Consider the following 10,039-nt stretch of genomic DNA (forward strand, 5'->3'; position numbering starts at 1 on the left):
CTGCTTGCCGCTGCCCTCCTCCCGGTAGGGGTCTCCATGCGCGGCCACCGCTGCCCTGGCCAAGCCTGCAGGTTTGAAAGCCGAACGCACCCCGGGGTAGAAGGTCAGGCCGCCGCCGCCAGCTGGGGAGCCGCCCATGATGCCGAGGAAGTGGCTGTGTGCTCGGGCTGCCCCGCTCACGTCCAGGACAGGGTCTTGCTGCTCCTTGCCCTTTTTTGGCAGCCCCCACTTGGCTGGGGACGGCGAGGAGGCTGAGGGCGCAGAGGAGGCCTCGCGCTTAATGCTCTCCCGAACGCCGCAGGCCTGGGGAGGTTGCGGAGCCTGTGTTTGGGGCCGCAAAGTGCCTGTTTGGGCGGGCGCGGAGAAGTCTGGCGCATTAGGTTTCGGGGAGAGGCTGAAGCCATCCGCTGGCGCCTGGGCAGCGCCTTGGCGAGCCGAGTGCTGATGGTGCAGGAAGGCGCGACCCCCGCCGCCACTGAGGACGCAGTGGAAACGTAGGTGTGCCTTAAGGCTGTTGGGGTATCTAAACGTCCTCCAGCAGTACCAGCAAATGTAGCGCTCCTCGCCTGGACAAAAAAAGTGGGAAAGCGACCCGTGAGAAGGCTGACAAGCAAGACAGAAAAAGTGCCAGAGCACCCAAAGAAAAGCTCAGGTTTTGACCAGCGGTATGGTAGTCTCAGGAGTACAAATTCTTGGGGCCTGATGAATAGATGAGCTTGTAACTCCACTGTATCAAGAACCTCGAAAAATCCCAAATGGCCAACTCTTGTCACTTGCTCCATTCTCTAAGAATTCTAAGAGGGCAGGAGCTGTGACCTGGGCCTTTCCAACAAATACCTCCTCCAGGCTGTCGGAACAAATCTCCCTTGGAAGGGCTGTGCTCAGGCAGGCTAGCTGGGCAAGAGCAGAGAGCAGCTGTTGCTTTAAATCAAGTGTTGAGGCTGTGCTGTGCCTGGGCCCATCTGTTGGTGTTTGCAGAATAGGTGGCGTATGTCAAGGAGTTTGGATAAACTGAACAAAGGCCAATCTAATAGTCGTGAGTGCCTCATTACCAGGAGAGACAATATCCTGTATGTATGGGCCATATGTAATCATTCCTTTTCATAGAACAATGTCTTTTGTGTCCACTGCCCACTCCCTCTACCCCCTCCCAGCCCTAAACACTTTGCCTGAGGTTTTCCCGGAGCGTGACCAACTGAAGGACCACATAGGGACTATGATTTGCTATTCTTCAAAATTATTTGTATCTTTATTTCCTCTTTAACCCCATTTAATTTGATGGGAGGAAAAATTCTGGAAAGGATGATAATATTCTAAGAAGGGTGATGTTGCATTGTCTTGTCAGTTGTCCCAGCTGCTAATTAATAACTCCTAGATAACTGCACAAATCCAACTTAGTAAAAGTCCTTGAGTCCTTGGTGAAGATATATTAGCTTGTGTTTTATTCCATAAATGCACATATATATATATGTATGTGTGTGTATGTGGAATAAATATCTAGAAGTAGATAACTCAGCTTTTAATAAGTGCAGAATTATCTACCAGATACCATATATATATATATATATGTGTGTGTGTGTGTGTGTGTGTGTGTGTGCACGCGTGTGTGCACACGTTTGGTGTCAAATCAAATCTGTGTGTGGTTTTGTATTGTTAGCATTGTTTTTAATTTTACCAGAGCCTATGAACACAGTCTAGAAACACATTATGGTTAAATGGCAAAAGTTAATTTTTCACTCAAAAAATCATGTTATTTCTGTACATAAAAAAGTTACCTTGCAATTAGGGTTATTTTTTAATGTGGTTCACTGACAATGTTGAAGGAAAAGATACCTATGAGAAAGAAGTTAGTTGAGCCATAAGGAAGTATCCAAACTATATGTCAATCTCTTCAAATTTTAACGGAATAGTAAAATTCTCCCTCCTTATACACAAGCAGTTCAAACTTTTTAAACATTACTACCCAAATAACCAATGAGAGAAACCCAGATTTCCTGTCCTTCAGGTATATTGGCTTTTGGTTTTGCATAAAGCAAGTAGCTACTCTAGATAACAAAGATAAAAGTTTGAGTAAGAAGCACTTTGTTCCAACACAGACCAATGGAAACCAGGAAGAAAAGAAGATGCCTTGCATATGAGACAATATCCTAATTGTTTCTAGAAGCTATCTCAATATTCCTTCTACTAAACATTTATGAAAAGCAAATCTTGAAAGAAAGAGGCAACCTCCTGGTGACTATATTGATTTAATATCTTAACATCCCTTCTCCTAAATTCAGAACCACCTAGTTATCACCTCTTTTTACACAGTTTCTAGTCTGCCCTAGAATGACTCAGCCAATGCAAAGCCTAGGAATCTTTGTTCTTATAACAAAGGGGCACTAATTTTCTTAATCTTATAATAAAATGGAAACCCATTAAAGTTAGCCACTATTGGAAGAATAGAAGCCTTCTTATTTCATCCTCCTGCCAAGATTTAAGCAAACTGTGTATTTCCCAATTCAATACATCTCTTTCAGTTCATTCTAATCAATACATTCTATGAACTGAGATCCAGCTCATGCCAAGTATATGAAACACTTTGTGACTTTGCCTTCTCTCTTTCATGTGACCCTAAAATAGTCAAGATTTCAAGCATCTCTAAGCAAAAGACTGCAGATTCACAGTAAGCTATACTTTTCCCAAAAGGAAAATGGTGGTGTTTTTTCATCTTACCATATGATGTTAATAAATTCAGTTGGCTGAAATAAAAACACAAGGGCCACTGCTGAGACAAGTTGCTTTTGTACTCCTTGGAAGTGCCTAAGGAAAGGGGTTCTGTGTAGAAATGGCTGACCCTGTAGGCCAATAGCCCCCAAACTGGTCCATACTGGCAGATTTGAAAGTTCACCAAATTGAGGCTGTTATATTTCTCTTTTATTAGAAGAGGTTAATAAGAAAATGTGATAATGTCATGCAAGGAGCAAATTACATGAGGATAATTTTCATGGATATTGTGCATTTAAATCTTGACAAATAGAATTAATTTACAGAGGACAGAGATATTTTGAAGTGAAGTGATTCATCATTCTGAATAAACTTCATTCTTATTCATAGTGTTTCCTAATTCCCATATATTTATACTTATTAATTTCTTGGTACCTTTTCTTTTTTTGGGGGGGGTTGAGACAGGATCTCACTATGTAATTGAGTCTGACCTGGAAATCACTATGTAGCCCAGGCTGGTCTCGAACTCATAGAGATCCTCCTGCCCCAGCCTCCCAAGTGCTGGGATTACAGGCCTGCGCCACCATGCTAGGCTTTTTGGTACTTTTTTCTAAAGGAAAAAATTAAGCAGCAATTCTGGAAAAGATCATATTAAAGATACTTTACTGCATTCATTATTGTGACTCTAAATAAGTGAGCCTTTATAAGAAGTTACGGACAAACTAAAATAATTGATAAGGAGGAAAAAAGCTGCAGAAGCTTTGCATCTGAAAAGGCAGACTCAAGAGTTTAAATATTTTAGCACCTCCCAGCCTTCTTTCCATGGAAGTGTTCTTAGCATTCTAGGGAAGGCTTGAAAATGTTTTTCTCTTTAGTTGCTGCACCTTAATTTGCATAAATCCACTCTTGGCTTTCAAGGGATCAAATAAATCTGAGAAGAAACTGGGATACATCCCAGATTCAATTTAAGTAGGGAGGGAGAAATGAATAAATACCATTTAGCAGGAAGAACCTTAGTACCTGCCAACTGTCCAGCTGTGAGTGCCGTAATACTTCTAAAATGCTGTTCCAATACACTACTGTCCTCAAAACCAGTAAAGAGACACTTTCCCATCTTATAAAAGCATTTGAGGGTTGAGTTGTTCTCTCTGGAACCCATGTAATTACTATAACAATATTTTAAGGCCCCTTTATTAATTGACTGAGTAAACAGCTGTCATTTGGGATGTGTGATAGGAAAGGATGATCCTATGACATTCAAGAAGAGTTATTTTCCCCGACCATCATAAGGAAGATTTCTACTGTCACTTTTTCTTTTTAACCAATTACTGTTGATGTTAAGGGGATAGTGGCAGGTGCTCTCTGTGCCTAAGAAGGGAGCATGAATTCAGTTTTACACAGCTGAAAAGAAAAGCTCTTAAAATGTGGGGACACACTCCCCCAAGACCTAGGACAGGAGGAGGGCTGGAGTCTGGCCCACCCACGCAGGCCTGGAGGCCTCCTGGGAGGCGGTACCTTTCTCGTCGTGCGTGGGGGTCGCAGTTGTGGGAATGTCGAACCACTGAGCCAAGGAGTTGGAATACCACACGGTCAGCTCCTCCCCTGGCTGGACATCTCTCAATGCTCGGTAGAAAATCTGGGACGCAAGCAATAAGAAAGCTCTCTGTCATTTCCTGGGTCGTCGGAAGAAAGGTGCACATGCCTACTCTGAGGATAGTTCGTGGCCCTGGAGCAGCTACAGAATCTCTGTGAGCCTCATTCCCTTCATTCTTCAAATGGGGAAAACAGTACAGTAGCATCTACCGTACCGGGTAGCGAGGCCCTTAAATCACACCTGTAACTAACGTGCTTTGTTCTTAATATTATTGGCCACCCTAGGGACGGTTATGTAAATAGAATTGGCAGGGGTGGGGGCGGGGAGAGCCCACAGTACCTGTCCTCCGGGTAAGTCTGCGATCGCTTCCAGAGTCTGTTCCTGCGGACTCCTGGCTGCCCGGATTAACCCTATCCAATCCGGAGGGGAGCCCCCCGACTCGTCCACCAGCTCCCCTCTCACCATGCGCACCTGCAATACAAGCAGCTGTGGTTCCCTCCCGCACCAAGACGAGGCCCACACCCAGGAAAGAAAGATTCTCCTCCACTCCACCCGACTCATGAAAATCTTCGTGTCCCCTTTGACCAGACTGTCACGGGCTGCAGGGAAGAGGGTTATTCCTGGGGGCACTAGCGTGGAGGATGGAGGCAGAAGGTGGCTGGCCGGTACAACCTCTCCACCACCACCTCTGCCACACTGGGAGAGACTGGGGGCGCCTCCTACCGAGACGTTTCCTACCCCATCCCGCCTCTCTCCTTGCTAATCTGAAAGCATCCCCGACAGGAAGAGAGAGCCCTTTGAAAATCAATCCGTTGTCCTTTCTCCATCCCCCATTCCCCGCTTCTCCCAGTTCTCTCAGCACCGCACCTAGGTGTAAGCGAGTAAAATTCTGGGAACGAAGGGGATCCAAAGAAATTTTGCCCGCAGCTAAGCGGCCTTTCAGAAGAAATTAAATTACGTTCTAAGAGGCAGGCGAGGCATTTTAAGAAGTTAGACCTGGATGTAGGGGCAAGAGAGTTGACTTCGACAGCAGAGAGACGCGGGTCCCGAAGGCTGGACCCCAGAGCTACGAGAGATCTTTGGTTAGGGTAAAGTCAAAGCCCGCCCCCCAGCCCTTCTGCCTCCATTTCCTGTTTGCTGCTCCGCTGGGATGCCCTCAGGGCAGGTGAGAGCCTTTAAGTTCCCTCTCTGGTCCGTAACGCTGTTTGGGGAATCAGAGCCGGCAGGTTTCCCCCGAGGGTCGCCGGGTTGGGACCCCGATATCTCAAAGCCCCGGCTTCAGGCGTAGGGACCCCGTGCCCCACGAGGGTGTGCGCCGTGCTCTTTGAGCCTGCTTCAGGGACTCCATCTGGTCTCCACTGACTCCAAATCCTCAGGCAAACCGGTGAAAAGATCAACCTGGGGAGATTCCAGGAACTGAGGACCTCCCACGGATGATCTTTTTTGGAAAAATTCGGATTAAACTATTTAAAGACAAATTTAAGCCTCAAAATAACATAGATAAGGAAGACAAGGAGAAAAGTCCTCAATGCCCTGTGTGTGCCCCTACAGGAAGGATGCGTCTGCCTAGAGAGACAAGGACGGGGACGGGGACGGGGACGGGGCGGGGGATCCTCAGACACGTACTGAGAACACCCCAGAGCTCTGGGGCCACCGCTAGTTCCGAATATTCGCGGTACAGAAAGCTTGGCAAGTCGCAGTCGCGGGCTACTTCCTCTCAGCCACGTCTTTAACCCTCCGCCCAGCCCACGGTCCAGCTCTCAGTGAAACTTGCTAGGAATAATCGGAATTCCCTTCTACTGGGCAGAAACAGCAGGTAAAAACGCAGTCACCCTTCCTCCACTTCCCTCTCTACTGCTTCCCTGGGTCGGGGCAAAGGGAGGAGCACGGCGGGAGTCGGAGGTCGGAATGGCCAATACCTTTTTCTTGGGCCCGGGCTCTCTGCGATCTGACAGGTACTTGCCCAGCTTGAAGGTGCCAGGCACCGGCCCCAGGCGCAAGCCAGCCGGGATACAGCAGTCGGCACTCACGCTGGTGGCCGGAGCGCGGGCGGCTCCTTGCATTGTTGCCGTTGCCGCCAGGCAGGCGCTGGGGCTCGCGGGGTCCTCCGCAAGGCGAGAGTGTCAGCGCCCGAGCCTCCAGCGATCCAGGGAGCCGCGCCCCGACGTGCGTTCTCCGCCCGCGGAGTGACGCGGACGGGCATGCACTGCGCCTTTTCAATCAGGGCGGGCGCCTTTTGGCATCGCGAGCGCAAGGGCGCGGAGTTTGGTGAGAGAGTTGCGCTGCGAAGCAGCTGCACAGTCCCACCCGAGAGGGTCACATGGAGTGGTTCCCTCAGCCCCCTGCATAATCGAGGCCTCTGAATGGCTAACACACAATGGTCTAGGCGACCTTCCCATTCCTAAAAATCCAATTTGTCAAGGGCGAAGAAAAGGCGCTGGTGAATCAAAGGTCCGGCGGGACCATTAATCCTCAGCATGGGGTATTGTCCCCGAGACAGTTACGATATTTTAAGTGACAAATCCACTGTATAATTTCTCCATAAATTTTACTTCTTTTTATTGTTCGCCGACAAACCAGTTTTGGGAAATAAGTGACTACTTTAAGTCTACTTGGCTGATTCCTTTGAGCCTTGGTCTACTTCAAAGATTTTTAATTCTCTCCCCTTGACTTTATTGTAAAGGAGATTAAACAAAGAGATGGCTACTGTTTGGAGGACTTGTTAACTTCTATTGATTTCTGGCGTGTGCCATACAGAAATTAGGCAGGTACTTGATGGGAAGACACCAGAAAATACCTACACTTTTTAAATAACGACCGTATTACCATTTCAGGGGATTGGGTTCAGGCCAGTGTCTATTTAGAACCTCTTTATTTGTTCTCTCTGCCCCATTTTGCCCCAAACTATGAAACCTCCAGATCAGTTTGAGGTTAGCTGTGCATCGCGCTTGCAGGGGTCCACTCTGAGGTCTACACTTTCTCTGGAGAATAGGAAGCAGCAGCAGGACCAAAGAATTCACAGGGGATCCTGTGCCATCGACCCTGTGGTCAGTTGAAGAGGTGGTTCTTCAGGTCAGGTTATTGATCACGAAACCCCTAAGTGCCAACCAATAATTTTGCTTTTAAATTTAAAACGGAAACAAAACTTTCCCTCGAACCAACAAATTGGATTTTCACTTGTTTTAAAAAGAAACAGAAAGCCCTCACTCTTTCAAAGCCTTTGGAAACAAGGACAAGGTATGGAGCTATGTGTTTGGGTCCACTTCTGCCTATGCGCAGTTGGAGCTAACAGGACAGATACTTCAGAGTTAAATTGGGTCCCACACAGACCCCTTTCTTTGAGGGAAGGCTTCTATTTGTGTGAGGAAATTTATTGACATAAAATAGCACCTGGGTAATGGAGGTCAGCAGATACTTGTGACAGTGGCACTTACTGTGCATTGCTAGTCCTGGAAGTCTTCTCCCAAATCCTAGGCAGCCAGCCCTGGAGCCCTCACACAGACCCTGAGTGGCCTGAGCAGTGCTGGGTTTTCCACCTGTAGTCAAAAAAGGTATAGAAGAGCAGAGGACCCACCCCAGCAGCTCCCATTCTGTGTGCGTGCGTGAATGTGTGTGTGTGTGTGTGTGTGTGTGTGTGTTCATCAGGGATTGAATTTATGAGACAGGAGGCAGAACCACTGAGCTAAATCCCCCCACTCTCATTCTGCCTTTCTAGGTGGCTTTGCCCAAGGAAGGTGCAGTTGTCTTACCACCAGGAGAGACTCTGGTTAACCACAGCACAGGATACAGGTGGAACATCCATAACTTTACGGTTCGTCTGAGGAGGGCTCTCCAAGAAGCTTGTGGCAAATGGTTTGAAACAAATGCTTGCCACGCTGGACCTAAGAGACTGGAGTGTCATTCACTCTGTGTTGCCAACTCAAGTGAATTACTTCAGAGACTCAGTCTTTTAATCTATAAAATGGGACTGTTAGTTGCAGACAGACATTTGGCTCTGTCTTCATTGTCCACCTCAATTGTGGGGGGGAGGTCTCTTAGAGCACCTGTAGCATTTTTTTTTCTTTTAAATTGAATTTATTGATACATTCTAGGTAGACAGTACAGTTACATTCATTACTGGGATCTTGTACCTTTGCACACAAGGTCTTGGTCCCTGTAGCATTTTGATAGCTCCAAAGCTTTTAGTTTGGAGTCCTGGGAGAATCTAGGCTGAGTCAAAGGTCTCAAGTCTGAGCTCTCAAGTCAGACCTTGCAGGGACATCTGGAGAGCCAGACTTGGGGCCAAATACAGTACCTATGTAAACATAGTTGTGAGGACACAGAATATCCCCTGTGCAGGTCTGACAGCCAACGTTCTGACCTCTGTGCTTGTACAACTAGGCCATGCCCAGCACCACTTTCTGAGGGAGCTGCCACGGAGTTTTCTTCTTAACTTTCCATTAGCTCCTCCGCAGCCCTCCTAGGCTGCCCTCAGGAGAGAGGAGGGAGCCTTTGATCCCTCGGCCTATGAATGGCAAAAGCCAGAGGAGGGGAGGAGGAGAGGAAGCCGCTGGAAGAGTCCAGGGCAATAAATTTAAGCCATGAACATGTCCCTCTAACCTCTGGCCTGGCGACTCGGGGATGACTCCCAGTTTAAATTACCAGCACTGTGAGCGGGAAGGGGCGAGCGTAGGGCCTGGGTTCGGGGCGCCTCCCTGGCCCTCCTTAATGAGTGAAAAAGCGTGAACGACACGCGAACAATTTTATCAATAGGACCATGTAAAGGCCGACTGTGAGGAAAGTTATTTATTAATATAGCCAATTGTGGCTGGTTCCCAGCTCAGCTAGAAGAAAGAGACAGCGCCAGAGGCATTCACACCAGCTCGGCGAGTTTTATTCTGTCCTGTGGCTCAGAGTTGAAGTTCCCCAAGTGAAATAAATTGTCCACAAAGGAGGAAAGGAACACATTTTCTTTTATTTTTCCTCCTCTAAAAAGCAAGGGTGAAACCAATCTAATGTGCCCAGTGGAGCAAGATGGGCCATGAAAGGCTGGGTGTTAAAAAGTAAAAGCGGGCTGTGCAGCAAATGGGATGGAAAATTAAATGAAATTAAATAGCTTGAACGGCCGTATTGTCTCTTATTAAAAAGACACATTAATTACATGGTCTCAGCCTTATTCAAAGACAATGTTGAGACTCAATCAAAACATTCCACTCGGCTTTTTTATCGACTTAAAATGGGCGTCCAGAGGCCCTGTTTAAGCGAAATCCCTCCTACACCGAGGTGTCTCTGTTCAGCTCCCCACCGCGGATCGGCGAGCACCCCCCCCCCCAGTAACAGGTGCCCCTGACCAGGCGCGGACACTCGCGAGCAGTCGCAGGCAGCGGAGTCAGGGTGCAGGGAGCTCCGCGCGCGCCACGCGGCTTTCGGAACCGGCTGCGTTAGGGGGCGGCCCCGGCCCCCAAGTCGCCGTTTCCCAGCAGCGCCCCCCCCCCCAGCTAGAGCTGCTGCGGGCGCCGAGCACGTGCACCCTGCCTGGGCTCCGCCTAGAGGGAAGGAACCTCGGAGGACTCCGGTTCTGAGATTAGTGGCTCCTTTCACAGAACGCGCTTCTGAGGCTAGTGTTCTCCGCTGCGCTAAGACCTTGGACTTCTGGTTCCCAGGGAGAGTACGTTGGCTGTCCCCAGGGGCTCCAGCTTCGGGACGCGGTGTGGCCGAGTCGCCGAGTAACACTGCCACCCCGCCGCGCCCCGGAAGGAG

The 10,039-nt window shown here is 48.4% G+C and overlaps 1 protein-coding gene across 1 annotated transcript in view; it reads right to left on the reverse strand.

Moving 5' to 3' along the window:
- Prdm13 (PR/SET domain 13) overlaps positions 1-6,503 on the reverse strand; it is an 8,444-nt gene extending 1,941 nt beyond the window's left edge. Inside the window, 5 exon segments of the mRNA XM_010637386.2 lie at positions 5-566; positions 4,222-4,342; positions 4,640-4,771; positions 6,220-6,425; positions 6,428-6,503. Of these exon segments, the coding sequence (XP_010635688.1) occupies positions 5-566; positions 4,222-4,342; positions 4,640-4,771; positions 6,220-6,425; positions 6,428-6,503 (1,097 nt within the window).
- Positions 6,504-10,039: the final 3,536 nt, after the last annotated feature.

The sequence above is a fragment of the Fukomys damarensis genome, unplaced genomic scaffold, assembly GCF_012274545.1.
Source record: "Fukomys damarensis isolate Sample0158 unplaced genomic scaffold, DMR_v1.0_HiC HiC_scaffold_14, whole genome shotgun sequence".
Classification (NCBI taxonomy): Eukaryota; Metazoa; Chordata; class Mammalia; order Rodentia; family Bathyergidae; genus Fukomys; species Fukomys damarensis.